General features: G+C 52.1%; 1 protein-coding gene across 4 annotated transcripts in view; it reads left to right on the top strand.

Annotated features, from left to right (window-relative positions):
* The window catches only part of NRG2 (neuregulin 2), a 195,104-nt gene that overhangs the window by 131,013 nt on the left and 44,908 nt on the right, over window positions 1–19,183 (top strand). The window contains exon 1 of one of the 4 annotated variants that reach the window (XM_064366383.1): window positions 5,840–6,016. The exons of the other annotated variants lie outside the window; for them this stretch is intronic. Coding sequence (XP_064222453.1) covers window positions 5,914–6,016 — 103 coding nt within the window. The 5' untranslated portion in view covers window positions 5,840–5,913. Of the gene's footprint in view, window positions 1–5,839; window positions 6,017–19,183 lie in introns of those variants that run through there. 4 annotated transcript variants of the gene reach the window in all.

The following is a 19,183-nucleotide window of genomic DNA, read 5'->3' as shown; positions in this document are numbered from 1 at the left end:
GCAGGGCCGTGCAGCTCAGCACTGTTGGCACGGGCGTCTGGACATAAGGAGCTGCCTAAGACTGGGTCCTTTTCAAGTGTCCTCATTTCTGGGAGATCAGAGATGAATTTCCTCATCCACTCTGAAATCCCTGTGAGAAGCCATTTTTTTGTTTGTTTGTTTTTGTTTTGAAGGGGAAACTAAGTCTTGCTCAGAATGTCACAGTCTGTGGAGGACTGGGTTTGGAGTCTGGGTAGGTGGATATCAATTTCTCAGCTGTTTCAGGGATCAGTGAAGTTCATTCACTTAACGAGGAATGTGTATGTGCATGTGTTGAGCAGGCAGGCACAATTCTGAGGGGAACAGCCAAGGTTTACAGGGCTGTGTGTGTCTCTAGAAGCATTCTCACCTGGCAATCAAAAGCTTTTCTGCAGGGATCTGTAGCTCTTACTCCTTCAGCCATCCAGATTCTTGTCGCCTTTCTGGGTTGGCTGGCAGAGGAATCTGGAAGCGTGTCTCCCTTGTTCGCAGCCTGAGTGCCTGGTGTGGAAAATGACTTTTTCAGATTAACCTAATCTCAGGAGCAAAACTGGACCCAAACCCAAGTGTTCTAGTATCCAAGCTTGCCCTTTTTATCCAGACCATACAACCCCCTTCTTTCTGGCCACCTAGTTCCCTGCACTGACTGAGGGAGGAGGAGGCATGAACAAACTTTTTAAAGAGAAGAAACCAGTTGTGGCTTACTGGGATGCTGAAGCTACAGGCCATGATGCAGATTTGGCAAGAGACCCTATCCCTCAGCTCTGATGCGGCAGGGGGCTCTCTAGGCCTGGGAAGCTGGGTCTGGCACCCATGTACTCCTCAGGATCTGACTGGCTGCAGCCAGGCCCCCACTGCATCCTAGAGTTATGTGGGGAATGGGCTTCCAGGCTTTGCATAATCCTTCTGGATGACTGGGAATTTCTCTGGTCCTGCAGGGAATGGCATTTTGATCTATTTCCTTCTCTGACAGCCTCACTGAGTGAAGAGTGTACCTTATGACTTTGAGGCACTAAAATCAGGGTGGCTAAGGGTAAGAGTAGCCTCATTTTCTTCAAGGCCTTTTAACTCACGGGCAACCATACCATGGGCTCAGGGATGGCTCAGGGATGGCTTCTCCTGGGATGGAGGGAGTGGATTCAAGGAACTGCTTAAGGCTCTCCCTAATCTGAGGCCACTGAAGCTCTCCCCCAAGAATTCCCATGAAATAGTGGGTCCAAGGGGAGTGGGCAAACTTCAGCATGGTCCCCAAGACCCCTTTGCAGGAGAATTTTATAGGTAAGACTCGGAGTCCCAAAGTCTCAGGTTGGAGAAACAGTAGTGTGGGGTTTTTTTCCCCTTTCACTCAAAGGCATTTTTGCACATGACTCAAACAAGTCTAAACTTTCCTAAACTTCAAAGTTTGCCCATGGCACAGCCTCAAAGTGGAAAGGAAAATGTTAAAAAGAAAAAAAAATGTTTGTAAGCCAGTTAAACATTGTGTTTTTTCTCCTTAAAGGAATTGAATTAACTTGTTATGTTACTATTAGTGTCCCATTGTGAAACTAGGGTGGGTCTTTTCTGGGTGATGTGGTCTCTGGGCCCATCCCCAGGACCTGCTCACTCTGCATGAGGTTGTACAGGACATTGCACAACCTGTGGTAGGAGGAAGGAGTTCCCATAGCAACAGGCCTGGCTCACAGGGTCATTCTCAAGCTCCTGGCAAGAGCCCTGGTCCAGGCCAGAGGTGCTTCAAATGCCTGGCTGTCCTCCCTCGCCTGAGAAGCCTTTGCTGTGGGAACTGGGAGGCTGGGGAAGTGGGAGTCCAGCTGGCACACCCCAGGGTGCCACGTGACTCTCTCCACCTGCCCGCGATCCAGGCACTGAGCATCAGTCATAGGACTGTGGGGACTTTGCAGCTCCTGAGGCCCGTGGTAAGGCTTGAGGGCTGGGGGCTTTCTCTACTGCCTCTCATTTATCTTCTTGAGCAACACCATAGAACTGTGCTTGAGTGTGAGCTCTGGGTACCCAACTGCATGGGTCTCTAACCTTGCTCTGCCACTTACTAGGTATTGACTTAGACAAAAATTACCTCACCTCTCTGTGCTTCAGTTTCTTCATCTGCAAAATGCGGATAATAGTAGACCTGCTTCATAGTGTTGTCATGGAGAATTAAGTGAGTTAACACTATCGTATTAGTGACTCTTCCTACTGCCCTTTTCATTGCCTTTACTGCTGGTTCAGGTACTCCCTACATGACCCTCAAAATGTTCAGAGCCTGGCTCACAAAGGGCTCTAAGGAAATATTTGATGGTTGACCTGCTTCACTGGTTCCTTGTCTCCACCATCTTCTCCTTCCCATCCATCCTGCACATTCCAGTCTGATTAATTTTTCTAATACACAAGTCACTTCTTTCCTCAAAAAAGCATCCTCAACTTCCCATTATTTACTAAATAAGGTCCGAAAGCCTCAGCTGGCCGTCCAAGTGTGTCTCCAGCCTGCTCACAAGCAGTTTAGTCTCAGAGTAAAGAGCATGGGCCCGAGTGAAAAAAGGCAAAGGCTAGAGTCCTCGCTTTGCAGCCTCCCGGGTACGTAACTATGAATGAGAAGTCTCATTACCCCAGCCTTTGTTTTCTCATCTGTAAAACAGGAATAAGAGTTGACCTTCCTCACAGGATTGTTGTGAGGATGCCAAGAGATTAAATGCGTAAAGTGCTTGGCACTAGGCTGAGGCAGATAGCACGTGTCCCGTAGGTGTTTTCGGTACGTATGTATTTGCAGCTCCCGCAGTTTCCTAACGTAAACCTGGTCTGCTCATTGTCTGCTGGGCAGATGTCCCCTCCCTAGATCTTTGCCACTTATCTGGAATCCCTCACCTCCCCCCATCAAAATCCTACCCATTCTTCCAAGCTCTTCTTCAAGCCCAACCTCCCTCAGCACTAGGTCTGGATCCCCCAGCCCAGGGAGAGTGCTTGTGTCCCCTTTGAATTTCATGGCATTTCTGGCTCATATCATTCATTTGATACCAAGCCATGAGCTGCCTTGGACAGCAGGGAGAGCTACCCCCAGAGAGAATGTCTTCAGCTGGCCTGCAGTCTCCCACTTTGAGCCATTTTTTTCTCACCGATACTCTTGGGCATTCTTTACTAGTGAAAAGGGGGTGACTTATCTATCCCACAAGAAGCCACCTACTACCTACCGTGTACTGGATACTGGGTCAGAATCCTAAAGGGGCTCTTACTGTCATGGAAGAGACAGAGGTGGAAACAAAAAACAATGCCAAGTCAAGTGTTCTTACAGGGATACATTGAAAGAATTCAGGAGCAGAGGATCTCACCATTGCCCTCTCCCACCCCTCACGTACATGCTGAAGAGCTTTCAGTAGCAGACTGCTGCTCTTCAAATTAAACCCTAATGTTTTCATTGAAAGTACAACTGTCCTGCTTGATCTGACCACTGCCTGCCTCCTCTCCAGCTCCTTTTACAGATTTATACCATTCCCCCACAGACCCCCTCCCACAAACCCCATGTGTACACAGACATGCCTTAGACACAGACATACACCCATATGTACACACACCTCATGCACATAGACACCCATGTGCACACACACACATACACACATCCCATACACACGTACACACACACACCCCTCCGCACACTCTCTTGCAAAGGAACAAAAGCTCCTTCTTGCTTCAGGGCCATTATGTGCTTCTGCCAGGAATACTCTTCCCCCACTGTCCCTTTAGTCTGGCCAACTCCTACTCATACTTCAAATCCCAGTTTAAGGGTTTCCTGGGGAAAGCCTTCCTTCACTACGGTTTGTTTCCTCTATCAAGCAGTATGTCAACATACATAAAGGTTTGTTGAATGCATGTCTCCTGAATATTTCACACAAATTTTAATCAATCCATTATTTGTGTAATTAGCTATTTGTCTGTCCCCACTAAACTTTATGTAAGTAGGGCCCATGTCTGTCTTGCTCACTGCCATATCTCCAGCACCCAGCACTGTGCCTGAAACACAGTTAGCCTGACTACCTATGTGCTAAACAAATTAATACAGAGGTCAGCTAGGCCAAAAAAGGAGGAAGGCCATCCTGGGCAGAGAGATTAGTATAGTACATGCAAAGGTATGAGAGGAGACAGAGTAAGTGCGTGTGGCTTGTAGGTCAGTGTGGCTGAGGTATAGGCTCTGGGGCTAGTGAGCTAGGTAGGGCCAGGTAGAATAGAGCTTTGGACGCCCATGAAAAGTTTAGGTTTAACCCATGGGTTACAATGAGTGAAGTGATCTAGTTTGTGTTTTAGAAGGCTCACTCTGACGGCCTTCGAGAGGTCAGAACTGAGAGGCAAGACTTCAAGCAAGGAGACCATTGTCTATGGTATAGGAAGAGGGAGTGAACCAAGGCAGTACCCGAGTGGCTGAGGGAGGGACATGAGTGCCGTTTTGGAAACTGAATGAGCAGGGGTTGAAGCAGAAGTGAGACCTGGCCCCTGGCTCTGGCTCTGCCCAGGGCCCCTTGCTGTCCACCTCACAGAGAGTGATACTGTGTGAAGTGAGGTGGGTGCTCGCTCTCCCTCAGTTGGGGTGGGGTTCAAGGGTTGTCTCTTACACTTGGCCTCCCCAGAGCTGGCCCCTGCTGAGACAGGCTTGCACCCTGAGAGCACCGGAGATCAGCCCTTTGCGTGGCCATCACCTCGAGCTTCCCCCTTTCTGTGCTCCCACCCCACAAGTTTGGCCTCAAGTTCTGGCCGCATCCCCAGACAGCCCTGGAGCTCAAGTCCCTGGCCTTGACCCAGAGTCCTAAGCCTGCTTCAGGCTCTCATAAGGAGAACACTGTCCAGAGAGGCCTTGGGACCCTTCCTGAGGAGACAGAGGACTGGGTGAGATGATCTTTGACTTGGATTCTGGTTGGGGTGGCTGTAAGGGGACACCTCAGGCAGCGCTAGGCAGGCAAACCGCAGGCTCAGGCTTTCTGGGAGCCAGAAGAGGGAGAGCTTTTGCTATGTAACCCTTTCAGCACCACACCCAGGCGGGAGGCAGGACGCTGTCCTCTCCAGCAGCCCCTACCCAGTGGTTGGGTGGGGGCGGGGAGTCAGTGGCTGAGTTCACCTCGGCAGGCCTTGTAGAGAGAAGCCAGCTGGTGCCGGCAGCCTGGGCTGTCGGAGTTGCAGGCAGTGTGTGTGTGTTGGGGGGCGGGGAGCTACAAGCCACCTGGGGCACCCAGGTTCCCTGCAGACTGCAGCCCGCCCTAGCTGGGAGGGGCTCTTGGGCAACAGACCCCCTGCTGCCAGGCACAAATGGTGGCTGCGTTAAAGGTGTTCCCCAGATGGCGATGTCCCACGGGGTTGAGGCCAGTCCTGCAGGGATGAGAGGCACAGGCAACCCGCCTGTACGGCCGGGGGTGCCTGGAGGCTGTGGAGACCCACTGCAAGAGCCAAGGGTGCTCGCTACCCCGCTGGGCTGGCTAGCGGGCTTCATTTTGGCCCCTTCCTGGGCCCTTTTCTCGCTGTCTCCCCACCCCCATGCTGTCCTTAGCCTGGCCCTCGCTGGGGGATCTCTACTCCGCCCTCCCCAGTCATGCTCAGGCCCCCAGCCCAGCTCGAGCCCCCTCTCCGGCGAGGAGGTCTGTGGAGCCCTATTTGGGCGCCGGTCCTGCCTACCTCGGTGAGCCGGGGGAAGGGGCCGAGGGCCCAGACCGGCCGCCCACATGCCCCCGCGGCACGAGCCGGTGGAGGGGGGCGAGGGCGGCGGGCGCGGGAGGGGAAGAGTTAAGGCTCGCTGCTCCCCTCCCCCGGAGGGTGTGACCGCCTATAAGAAAGGCGCCGCGCTCGGGCACTGAGGCTGCAGGCGGCGGGGGCGCAGCGCAGCAGCGTAGAGCTGAGGACGTCCCACCGCCTGGGACCCCGTGCAGAATGTCGGAGTCCAGAAGGAGGGGCCGCGGCCGCGGCAAGAAGCACCGAGAGGGGAGGAAGCGGGAGCGGGAGCGGGAGCAGGAGCCCGACCCCGGGGAGAAAGGTAGGGCACCTCCGCGCGCCCAGAAACCCCGTTTCCCTGGGAGAAACCTGCCGCCCGCTCGCCCGCCCCCAGTGCCGCGCGGGTGAGTCTGGGCTGCTCGAGCGGCCGCCGCGGTGACAGGCATCGAGGGCGCGCGTGCCTGCATGCGAGCGGGTCGTCGCGCCCGGGTGGGCAAGGGGCTGCGTGCCAGGAGCCCGGCGGTGGCCGTGCGCGCCTCTCCCCGGGCAGCCGCGTCCCTACGGAGGGGCGGGCAAGAGGCGCTGCACGCCCGTACCGGCCTGCAGGCGAGCAGCCCTGAGCCAGCGGGGATGGAGCCTCGGGTACCAACGGAAAGGCGGCGACCGAGCAGACCCGGGGCCCGCCTGGCCACCGAGTGCTCCGGGAGCTGTCACTGCCTTCCCTTCCTCGGAGGGATCGGAGCCCTCGGGCTTGCCCCCACCCATGTGCCACACCTCCCTCCGTTCTGCTCGGCCATTGGAGCGTGGGCAGCAGCGCCCGCCAACTCCAGAGACTCGGAGGGGATGCCCTGCCCCGCTCGCGAAACCCAGGGAGTAGGGGAGCCTCTGCTTCTGTGACAGATAGTTCCCTCGAAACTGGACCAGACATTGGGCAATTGTCCCTCTCTGGTTTTTGGGAGTAACTCCCCTGGGCCTTTGGATTGTCCCCGCCTGGAGGAGCAGAGCCAAGATTTGCGACCCACTTTCGTGCCCTCCCTGGGCAGCTGCAGAGTGAACGAGGAGTGCGCTGGTCTCGGGCTTCTCAGAGGCCCCGGACATGCACATCATCTCCGCAGAACCAGGCTTGCACGGGGGCCCAATTGGGGAAACCCTGGATTCTCCATTCTTTTCTCTTCTTCAGGCAAGCGTTCTGTTAATTTTGTGCTAATTTTATGTGTTTTGTGTTAGTCACAGGCGAGCCATGTTCAAATGCTTCATCTCCATTTAATCCTCATAACAATCCTGGGAGCAGGTGGTCCTATCTCCATTTTACAGAGGGAGTAACAGAGGCTTACTGAAGTTAAAGTAACAAAGTACGTTCCAGAGATAAGACTGGACTTCAAAGTAGCATTCTGAGGACAAAGATGCCTATCTTGCTGGGTCTCTATCCCCTCACTGGAGTGCCCACCATATCGGCAACATAAAAACGCCTTCAAAAGAGCATTTGACTAGAAGCTGGGAGGCTTCGATTCTGCTTAAGAATTTGGCCAAATCCCTTTCCTTTCCTGAATTTCTGTGTAATGATGGAGAAGGGGTAGCAAGGCTCTCAGGTCTCTATTGGGAAGAGCCTAGGCTTCAAACACTGTTTTCAGCAGGGTAGAGAGAAGCAGCTAAGGAAACTTAGAGACCAGAACTGTGTTCTCCTCTTTTTAAGAGAAAACCTCTTTGCCCATTTCTGCTGGACAAGTGTGTCTTAGAGCTCTCCCTAAGGACATTGGTGGTCTGCTATGAGGAACCCATGGGTCAGCTCAAGCTGGGCTGCGGCAGTGTGGGATGAGTTCCCAAACTGAGATCTGAAAGAATGCAGGATGCCTCTTTTTAGGATTGAAAATTTATGGATTTGGTTCAGTGAGCCACCTCCATTACCCACCCCGCCCCCACTTCCCCTACATACACATCCTACCTTGGGCATTTTGGAAGGCTGGCTAGGTAAGGGCACTCTCTCAATGTCAAGGATGCAGGAGCTGAGCTAGTAGCAAACAGCACTCGGTGGGCTTCAGCTGGTGGGAATCACTAGTGCCAGGGAAACGTACATGGAAAGTATGAGCAAGTAATTCACTAAAACCTTCATCTTCGATGTAGGGTGGGAATCTGGAAAGTGGGAGGGAGAAAGGAGGGGAGAGGGAAGGGGACACTAATTAATTGGCTCCCCCTGGTCCTTGACGACACACTCAGCACCCTCCAACAACTCCTTAATAAATAGCTGGAGGAGGTACCTCTTTCCACATACACCCAGGCCAGTGTGGGGAAATGGGCTTTTCCCTTGCCTCAATGCAGGAGTTCTGGGTGGGGCTGAACTGTAGCTCCATGACTCACTGAGAGTTTGTGGGACTGACGCCTGGTATCCCTAACCCAGGGCTGGGTTCCCTCACCCCCCATTTCCCCTTTTCCCCAGCTCATAGCCTTGCCAGGCTTGGCAGCAGTGCTAGGGGCATTGAGTAGTAAGCTCACTCATGGGATGGTGGAATGGCATGGCTGGAAGCCAGGCACCTGGGGTTCATCCCTGTTGGGCCTCTGTGTGACCTCGGGCATTGCCCTCCCTTTCTGTGGGTCTCTGGATATGCAGTCTACTCTCAGCCCTCACCTACATGGGAAGGGCAGAGTGAGAGCCTTCATACCCACTATCTCTGAGAAGCCCCAGAGGAGGAAAACTGTCAGATTGGAGGAGTGGGGAAAATTGGCCTTAAAGAAAATCAGAATCCCTGGAGTTACTGTGTTGTTTTAAAGAATGACTTTGGAAGGGGATTCTAAGTTACCACCCTTTTCTGTGTGCACCAGTTGGTCAGGGTTTGATAAAAATGTCTCCTCTGCTGGAGGTCCCCTAGGAACTGAGAATCTGAAGCTGCCTATAGGCAGACATGGGGCAGGCTTTGGTCTTCACCAGTGTCCTGGAGTGTGATGGTAGATTAGTGTCGCTAGCTGAGGGCTCTGGACACATCTCATTTGAGTTCCCTGGACATAGATAAATCTTTCCAAGGTCTTTCTTTCCCATCTTTCCTATCTCCTGCCTCTGATGAAGATGCTGCCCTGACTTCTAAAACAAACTCCCTTCTATAGGCTGTCCAGGACCAGGTCAGAGGTGGGATGTGCTCATGTGCATGTTCGGAGCCAGATGTGAGGGTTGCTTCTGGTAGCCTCCACCTCTGGTCTTGGCCCCTGGCTGACCCTGCTGAGCCAGGCACCCGGAGCTGTCCTCCTGCCACTCTGGAGCTCAGCCTATGCCTCATGCTCTGCTCTGGTTCCCTGGCACCTCGGGGTTCATTGCAAACAATAACAGCAAGCAGAGAGTGACTTTGTACTTCCCAACAGTCTTTCATCCTAAGAGCTCAAAGCAGTTTACAGACCAGGACTCATCAGTCTTCATCCCAGGTCCCAGGCATTCAGTAGGGGTGAAGAGGGGAGAGAGAGCTCTAGTCTTTCCAGATTGTCACAGAAGTACGGCTGGGGTAGGGCAGTGAGTCACCCAGGATGGCCAGTAGGTCTGAGATAGAAATAAAACTGGACTATTGGCTTTAGGTCGCAAGTAGAGGGGATAGTCCCCTTAAAAGAGTATGAGCTGGGCCCTTCCTTCCCCAGGTGGAGGCCTAGGCCCTCTGGCCTGTGTGGGCCCATTGAGTTGCTGGAGGAAGAAGCAGCAGCTTTTTGGAAGCAAAGTCCCTTGGAGTCAGATTTTTGCAGGAATCCCAAAGTGATGCCTGTTGCTGCCTTCTTCCCCTTGGTGCTGGGAGCTTCAGGGCCAAGTCAGAGAAGTCCTTAAGCCTCTGACATTAGGGCATGACCAGAGTGAAGATACATGGAAGAAAAGGTGCTGGGCCACCCTGGGCAGGCCCTAGCCCTGGTCTCGGGGTTGGCTTCCCAGTTGCTACCCATACCTGGTCAGCCCCACTTACTCCACTAGATCCTCCTCTGTTCTTTAGCCCACCAGGCTGGCCTGAGGGATTGCTACTATAGGGAAGAGGGGCTTAGGAAAAAATGAAAAACAACCTCTGACAAAGCATTGCCAAAACATGAGACCTGGGCCCCATTAGAACCACGTTCTCACTGTGTTTTCCACGATTTCTGAGCCGGTAGCACACCCTTTGTAACTTGATGGAAAGCAAGTAGCAGCCCATTTTCCCAGTCTTCCTCCAGCCTAGCCATCCTCTCATCAAGACTTCCAGGCTCTGGCCACCTGGTAACTACACAAACTTCATAAACTACATGTGCTTTCACTCACTTTTGTGTATTCAATTCTGCAAGCGTTAACTGAGCTTCTATTATGTGAATAAACCATAGGCCCTGCCTTCAGGAAGCTCAGAGACAGATCCTTATACAACTACCTATGATCGGAACCGAGAGTAAGACCGGAGATAAATGTGCAACATATGGTGAGGAGAGGAATGATTTGTTCTCCTAGGAGGGGAGGACTTCACAGAGGAGATGACATTTGAGCTGAGCCTGGATGGTGAATAGGAATTTACCAGGGAAAGGAAAGGGACTTCTTAGAAGTAGAAACATGTCCATGACCAAATTGCATTGGAGACAGGGAGGCAGCTGTCAACACTGGCATGTAATGAGTGCCTAGTAAATAAGCTGATACTATAAAGCATAGGTATTATTTTATCATCCTCACTTTACAGGTGAGAAAACTAGGGTAGAGAAAGTCCCATGATGAACTGTGAATTAGTGGCAGGATGGGATCTAAGTTCAAGTCTGCCCCCTGCCCTGCTTCAGTCATGCACAGTCCACCTGGCTCTGGAATCTTCCATGCGCATCAGCAAAAACCAGGGAGAGCCAGAGGATCTTTGCTGGTCCACTTGGAGCAGGCCCTCCCCATCAGGTCACCTGGTCAGATATCTACTTCCTGGGCTCTTGGGTGGGGTTTAGAGGATACAAAGATAAGCGGGTTGGGTTCCTGCCCTCACAAGGAGCTTGTAGTGTGACTGTGGCCGTAAGGTGTGAACAGGAACCATGGACGCTGACACAGGAGGGCAGCCCTGAGGCCTTGAGGCTGCACAAATAGGCAGGAGCTCCTGGAAAGATAGTGGTTTATTATGGTCAAATGCCTAGCCAGAAACCAAGCTAAAGGTCTAGAGTCTGGCTAGATCTAGCACCAGGATGGGTAGATGTCTGGTCCTGTGGAGCTCTTTGTGCAAAAGATGAACATTTAAATTAGTAGAAACCTGACTTCAAGCACAAACTGGGGACTTGTTAGAAATACAATCTCTTGGGACCTACCCCTGACCTACTGAATCAGTAACTATGGGGATGGGGGCCAGTAATGTGCATTTTACCATGCCCCTCCCCATTGATTATGTTTAAGAAATACTGATTGAGCTGAGTGGCCCAGCCTCCTGGAGCAGAGCCCTGTGGAGGGCCTGTCAGTTCCATAGGTGTTCACCCAGCTCCTTGGTGTCAGGCATGAGGCTTGGGGTCTGCAGTGCTGGCTGAGATCCTGTCACCTGGCAGGACAAGATAGACATGAACGGACCTAATTCCAATTGCAAGGCCCAGAACAGATAGAAGAGACGAACTCTAACCAGAGGAATCTGAGGAGGCTTCGTGGAGGAGGAGATGGGGTTGAGGCCGACTTTGGAGCATGAGAAGGCCTTTGGCAAAGGGGCTAGGTGCTCAGATTGAAGAATTCACTTTGCAGGCTGGGAAACAGGGGATATTTGGGGAAATAAGGCACAATCCTGAAGGTATGCTGCCAACACAGTATGTAGGAAGGAGAGACCAACAAGGCCAAACAGTGGATTTTCTGGGTGCCAGGCTAGTGAGTGTGGACTTATCTGAATCAGCAGAAAATGATGGATTCTGAGCAGGAGGGTGACCTGGTCCAAGCTGCTCTTTAGGAATCATAGCTACCCCCAGAAAGGACGGGAAAAGGGAGAGCACAGTCAGGAGCTCCTGCAGTAGCCCCAGCTGAACGTCAGGATGTGCGTGTGATGATGGGTGGGTAGAGGAGGCCACAGACTTTGCCTCAGGATATCTTGCCAGCTGCAAACACTTTGGGAGGATTCTGGGGATTTGGGCCTGGCAAAGGGGCTGTGACTTCTGGTGCAGTCAGGTGAGGCCTGGATCTGAATTTATAGTTCACTCCCTTCACTGTAAAGATGAAGAAACTGAGGCCCTGAGAGGGAAGTCCACACACCAAGGCAGAGGACTTGACCCTATAGGGCAAGAATGAGGGCAGCAGCCTGCTCCCCTCAACCAGCCACTGCAGCCTGGGTCTCACCACTCGTCCCTGCGGTGCAGATGTATTCCTCTCAGTTCCGTGAGTGCATCATGGTTCCTTCCGGCCTTGTTCCTGTGAACCTGCCGTTCACTTTTCCTGGCATATGTTCTCTCTTAGCAAACTCTTGCTCATCCTTCAGGCTCAGCATAGGCTTTGTTTCCTCCGCAGGGCCTCCCTGGTCCCCAGGGTGAGGAGCACATTGCTCAACTAGAGTCTCCACCAGGGCCAAGGCCACATCAACTTGACCCTCAGCACTCAAAATGTGCTCAGTGCACAATCCATTCTTGAATGAACACGTGGTTAAGAACGTTTTCAAGCTATTTCACCCTTGTATTTGGAGACCTGGCTGGCCCCTCCTGTTCAAAGAGGTCAGTCTCATGGAAGGAGGGTGCCCCAGTCGAGCTTCCTGCCCAGGCTGCAACCCCTTAGTGATTGGGGCAATGGTAGGCTGAGCAAGAGTCATCTTTCAGTGAGGGCCCCGGCTTCATCATCTGCTCTGCCATTCTAGGGCAGATGCCTGTTTGGGCTGATGGGAAGGGAGAGGGATGAGCTGGGGAGGAGTGTTGGGTAGGAAAGGGCTCTGGGATTACCTGTCAGGGGACCCCACAGTCCAGTGAGTGCTCACAGTTGTCTTGATCTGGGCCACTCTGAGGCACCCATCAGTTACAGTCCAGCCTTACATCATTAATTCATTTTCTTGGCCTGTGATCAGTGAGCACCTACTCAGTGGCAGACACCAGGAAACATGGCCATGCTGCAGCACATACCCCACCCAGCTCCTCACAGTCTAGAAAGATAAGAACCTGATTTTCTCCAAGGTGAGAAGCCCCGAGAAGAGCATGTGAAAGGCTCAGGGAGTCTGTGTGAGGCAGAGACTGCTTCTAGCTGGGTGGATTAGTGAAGGCGGTGGCATCTGAGCTCTCGGGGGATTTTGATTAATATGAGCTGCAGGTTATTAAGCTATCTCTCTGTTTCAGGCACCATGCGAACTTCTTGACATACATTACCTTCATTTAATTCTCACCACAATCTTAAAAGGTGCATGAGATTGTCCCTGTTTCACAGACAAGGAAATAAAGGCTCAGAGAGGTTAAGGAACTTCCCTAGTTATACAAGATGCTGGGCAGAGCCAGAATGCACAGTGGCATCCATCTGGCCCCACAGCCTGATGTCTGACCCTCTCAACTCGGCTTCCTGTGTGAGGGATGACATTTAGGGGAAGCAGGAGCAGAGGGCATGGAGGCAGGACAGAATGGGCAGGGGCATGTTTGGGGAGCAACCAGTGATTTGGTTTGCCTGGAATATACGATTCTTGAAGGGAAGTGATAGGGGAATGTAGAGAGGCATGTTTGGGAAGGAGGCCCATTCACTGACCTAGCAAACATGCCCTGAGGGCCCTGGCTGCCTGGTAAAAGGAAGGTGGGCGGCCTTTCTCTTCAGACATCACAGAGCCAAGGAAGGTTTCTGAATGGCCATGAGGCACATTGAGTTGGAACTGCCAACTGTACCCTGTTCGTGTCGTGGTACCGCAGCATGGGGAACAGTATGGCCTGAGCCAGGGCCTGGCAGATGATGGAGAGTTATGAGGATAAGAAGATTGGTAGAAGCCAAATGGACTCGGCCTTTGGGGAAAGTCAAGAGAGACACAGGGTTGTCATGGATGACAAAGTGACTGAGAGAGGGAATTCAGGAGAAGGAGCACTCTTGGGAGAGAAGATGGGGAAACTGGTTTTCCACATGTTCTATTTGACCTAATGACTAAATACCCAGGTAGGAAGGTGTTCATTTTGGGGGGAGTTCTTTCCAACCCCCTTGCCCTCACTAGCCTGGACCACAAGGACCACATCTTAGCCCTCCCAGGATCCCAGGGTGCCTAACCTGGGACTTTCATGGTTGTAGTTGAATTTGAAGGGAAGGAGACAGGGCCTCTGGCAGCCTGGGCCCCCTGTGTCTATGGTGAGCACATGAGCCTGTTCCTGCTCTGCATCAGGCCAGCTAAGACCTTTCTTCTGAAATCCAGCATTTCTTCAAAACCTTATACTTTTTTTCTTAAAAATCCACATGAACTTAACACTCTTCTCCATCATATGCATTTGTTCTGATATAAAGGTGCTGCTTTTCCTTATTAATAGGCTTGGCAGATCCTCAGAAAGAGGCCCTGAGATCGTCCTACGGCTTTGCATGTGTCCCAGTTTGAGAAGCCAGTCTTTTCTGCGTGTACAAGGCGCTTCCCCCTTTCCCCAACCCCTGCTACATTTCCCCAAGACTCAGAGCTTCAGAAACAACTTTCTCCAAACAGGCGAAGAGGCAGGAAGCGCAGGCCCACCACAAAGGGGATAGGGCTCTGGGAACCCCTCCTTGGCCCTTTCTGAATTCCCCAAGCAAGAGGCGGCCTAGTCCACCAACAGCAGGCTCTTTCCACAGAGGGTTCTCCTGGGCCAGGGCCCAAGACTTTGGCCCAGAGCCCAGCCTTCCCCAGTAGGGAGATTAAACAGAGTTTGGGTAAATGGTAACAGTTTTTCAGAACTGTGATCTCTGCTTTGTCCCCAACCTCCACCCTCAGCAGCTGAAGAGATGATAATGGTCAGAGGCCTTCCATCCCTCCATAGAGAGCTTTCTCTTCCTTCATTCCTCTAAAATAGACAGAGCATGGTTTATAAATGAGTCAACTGAGGCTCAGAGAGGCTAAACTACTTACCTAAGGGCAGACAGGTGAGAAAGTGGGGGACTGGGACAAAGACCTGGATTGCTGTGTCCTCAGCTGCCTCTCTTTCCCCTGTTCCTGCTCTGCTTCCTCTGTGCCTCATCCGTGCCAGCTCTAGGTATCTGCAGCCTGTGCCCCAAGCACTGCTAAGAACCCAGGGAGACTGAGGCGTCTGTGCTGAGTATCCCTATGCCTGCCCCAGCAACTGCCGCCCTGCTCTGTGAACCTGTGCTGTCTCTCACAGACATAGGTGACATCCCCCTCCATCCCCACTCTCTGCTGCTCATGTGCCACACTGTATCCCAGCCCTGCACTGGGTGGTGCACTGCGGCGTGGACCTGCCTGACTCTGGACACTAGGCATCTCTCCCTGGCCTTGCAGAGCCCTGAGGAGGCCAGTGTTTCTCTCAGGATGCTTGACTCCTAGCAGAGGGGGCTATGGGTGGGAATAGTGTTGTCCCTGCTGGTCAGGCCTGGGCCTGTGCATACCTGCTGTCACATTGCAGGTTGGGTGTCAGTGGATGGGTGCTTCTGTATGGGCAGGTGAAGCTTTAAGGCAGGAATCATTTCAGTTGGTCTTGGTGCTGCCAAGTTTTGCCTCCTCCTCCTCCTCCTCCTCCTCCTCCTTCTCCTCCTTCCTTCCCCTTCTTCTTTATCTGCCCTCCTGGTGCAGTGTCTGCCTTCCCTCTTTAGTTCTCATCCCAGCTGGCCTGCCTGTCTTCTCCACCTTGCAGCTGAAGTGCCAGGCATCTGGGCTGCTGAGCTGAAAGCCCATGAGGTCTGGGCTGGTTGTTGCTGGTGCAGGGAAGGTGGTCCTCTTTGAGGCTCTACTCCTTTCCCAGCCTCTGTGGGAGCCCTCAACAGGAGGCAGAGACCAACCCAAGGACCGGGCCATGCCTCATTTCCCACCAAATCCCCGGTGACTGGTAAGTGCCTGGTACATCATAGGGACTGTTACATGTGGGTATTTGTTGGATGGATGTAAGAAGAGGGCAAAGCCAGCCCAGGCGTCGGGCTGGGCCTAGATGGCGGAGGAGATGTGGCTCAGGGAAAGCCAAGCAGCCCAGCTGGGCATATACTCCCTTTGGGAGCCTGTGAGTGTGAAATGGCTCTTCTGCTGGCCATAGGGAGGATGCCTGGCTGCCTAGGCCGTCTGTGCCCACTTAAACCAGCTGTGTTTTTAATTTAGTGGGTTTTCTTTTTTCCTCATTTGAACTTGGAGTCTGTAATTAACCTCCAATAGGTTGCAGTCACTTTGTGGGTGGGAGAAGGGTGGGAAGGGGGCCGGCCCGCAGCTGGCCAGCAGCAGGACAGTGGGAAACTTTGATGCCAGGCAGGCTGGCCACATTGTCTCCAGGTGTTGCTCTGCAAAGGGAACTGCTCAGCCTTAGTCATGAGGTGAGGATCATTAACCCTTTTAAGAGCCTGCTGTCCCTGCCCGCTGGGTGCCAGGAGGGAGGCAGAGCCAGGTCCTTCCTGGCTGGGTTGCCCAGCCATGTCCTGAGCGTCTGTCTTGCTCTCAGATCTGGGTAGGCTCCGCACCCACCGCCCACTGCCAAGAGGAATGAGGTTAAACTGCTGGCAGCAGCGGCACCTCCTGGCCTCGGGGCTGGGATGTGGGAAGGAGCAGTCCTGGTTGTCGCTGTTGTCGCTATCTTTAATGAGGTGCTTTCTGGGGATGGCCTGTCAAACAGATACAGGCCAGATGCCCTGGCTTGGCACTGGGAGATAGGAAGCAGAAGCCACCAGATACCCTGAGGCCCAACTCATGGCAACCATGGGGCAATGTCCTAAGCTTTTATGGATTCTGTTCTGGTGGAAAATATTTTTGTGGAGGCTGAGGCCATCCTTAAGGGAGCTTCTTCTTGTTCTTATAAAGCTGCCAAAGGAGATCTCCCTACACCTCCACTACAGTAAACCCTAGTCCTGTTTAGGTGAGCCCTCTCCCAGGAGGAAGAGAACTGGATAAAGTAGCCTCTGGGCTTCCCCTAAAACGAAGGAGTATGGGAGCTCAGCAGAGGGGGCTCGGTGTGAGGAGGAAACCCTAGGGGAAGGGAGAGCTGCCCGATACCCAAAGACCCACCTAGGTCGTCAGCTTGCCGCCTGCCCCTTTATCTCTGGGGAAGGAGCCGCTGCAGGGATCAGGGTGTCAGTGATGGTCATGGGTGCAGAGTGCTGGGAACTTCCTCCACTTCTTGTGCACACAGAACTTCCTCTTGCTTTTGCTATATGCCTGTCATCTGTCCACTCTCCTGTGTGCTGGACCTTTGAGGGTCCCCTTTCTGCATGAGAAAATATGCATGGACCCCCAGGACTGCTGCTCCTCCCTTCAGCCACAAAGCCGAATTTATGGAGAAGTTCATTGCTATATTGTTATTATTAGCAGAAGATTGAAGACAACCTAATACACTCATCTGAACAATGAAATATTATGCAACGATTGAAATGATTCTAGACTTGGAAAAATGTTTGGAATGTATATTGACTGAGAAAAGTAGGATATAAAGCATTTTGGAGAGAAAAGTCTTTTGGGAGACATTTGAAAATGCCTACAGTGCCTTTCTCTCTGGTGGTAATTGAATTGATTTAGATGTGTTTTTCTTTTTCCTTACTTGTATAATTTTTTCACAACAAAAATTTCTTATGTAACAAAACAACAACAGAAGGGGACGAGCTAAACTCTTTGGGGAGTAGGGGGCGGTTACTGCATATACAGCTGGATCATTTCTGTCTGGGGCCAAGCACAGAACCTGGCTCATAGCAGGCATTCAATAAACAGTTAGGGGAAAGGAGAGGTGCTCAGTACTCAAGGGCTCAAGTAGCCATGGGCTTGCTGCCCACCCCTCCATCTGTCGGGAAGGAGCAGCGGTAGGGATCAGTGTCGACTGAATGGGGAATAAATGCCTGCCCACTGCATTGCTTCAGTTCTTTCCTTGACAGATCCCACGCATCCCAGGAAGCCTGTTCCTCTGCGTGGTTCAGCTCTGGCCCCAACACATTCTCGGGACATGGTGCGATGGTCTCTACACCCATACACTAGCATTGCATTCTGGGCCCCGGGCCTTGTATTGTTACAAGAGACACAGACAATACCTGACTTTGCTCAGAGAGGGTGTCTAGGTAAGGGGCTGGCCTAGCCCAGTCATGTCTGAGGCCCTATAAGAACTCTCTCTGGATGCACATTTGTCTGCTGTGCAAACAGCCCCTCAGCCTTACCCCACATGACCCCAGGGGCTGGTACTAGATCCAATGGCTAGATGATGCATAGAGAAAGGATGGTGGCTCAGAACAAGAATGAATTTAAAATGTAGAAAGTAAGATCAGATCATCTCCCAACTTATAAGCCTCTAATGCCTTCCCAGCACACCTACAAAACAAATCCAGGGCCACCTTGGGGAGGTCACCTCAATCTTTGCCACAGAAAACCTGGCAGGGCTCTAGGCCTAGGAGTTAGGGTCGGGAGGGCATTGTTCCAAGGCCATCTGGCATACATTCTTCTCTTTCCTGCCACCTATGCTGCTGCCACTGCCCCCTGACCCCAAGAAACTTTCCTACGAGGTTTGCCCGACCCTGGCTTTCAACTTTCAAATAACTGCAAACTAGGATTTCTGTGAGCAAAAGACCAGGCCTGGCAGCTGCTAGAGCAGGAGGCATGGCTTTTAGCATCACAGATAATGGACTGTTAGGAGCTATAAAGGAAAACTCTTTGTAAAGAACATGGCGTGATTCAAATGTATGGTTATTTTTATTTTGTCATGCTTTAAACCAGTGCTGTCCAGTAGAAATATAATGTAATCCACGTATCTAATTTAAAAATTTCTAGTAGGCACATAAAAAGGTTTTGTTTTTCTTTTAATGGACAAAACAAATCCAGACTTCTCATCCTAGCTTGCACAGCCCATGTCAACCTGGGCCCTGCCTACCTCTCCAAGCTCCCCTCACACCCTGCCCACCCTCTACTGTCTTCCAGCCACATATGCCTCTTTTGGCCCCATGAACTCACCAAGCCCATTCCCACCTTAGGGCCTTTATCCAGCTGCATTTTGTTTTTACTGTCGCATATTTAGTGCTGGTTTTTTGCTTGTTGTCCCCCTGACTAAAATTCAGGCTCCCTAAGAGTAGGATGCTTACCTCTTGGTGTGGTTGAATGAATGAATGAATGAATTCATTTGAAGTGAATTGAATAAATACATAAGGAACAGGTGAACTAGATAGGGTTGTTCTGAAGTGAGTGGACTATCCAAAAATGGCTGAATCACACAAAGTTCTCACTAGATGGAGTGGGCTCCCTGTGATTTGCAATACAGTCCTGTGTTTTCCATTGGTGGCTGGCAATGACTTTGGAGCTCTCAGTTCCTCAGGTCCTCTAAATTAGGGCCATGCCTACTGTTTCTGGAGACAGTCCCTATGTAACACATCCCCCTAGCCCATCACCATCATCGCTAAGCAGTGGCCACAGGCTCAGTGCATAGTATTGCACTGGAACGTATGTCAGGAATCAAGACGGTAGAGTAACCTCTGCTTCCTCCC

This window comes from Aotus nancymaae, unplaced genomic scaffold (assembly GCF_030222135.1).
Source record: "Aotus nancymaae isolate 86718 unplaced genomic scaffold, 86718_ANA_hifiasm-v0.15.2.pri h1tg000064l_1, whole genome shotgun sequence".
Taxonomy (NCBI): domain Eukaryota; kingdom Metazoa; phylum Chordata; class Mammalia; order Primates; family Aotidae; genus Aotus; species Aotus nancymaae.
The sequence above is the reverse complement of the archived record's forward strand: the minus strand, read 5'-3'. Positions and strand labels throughout refer to the sequence as shown.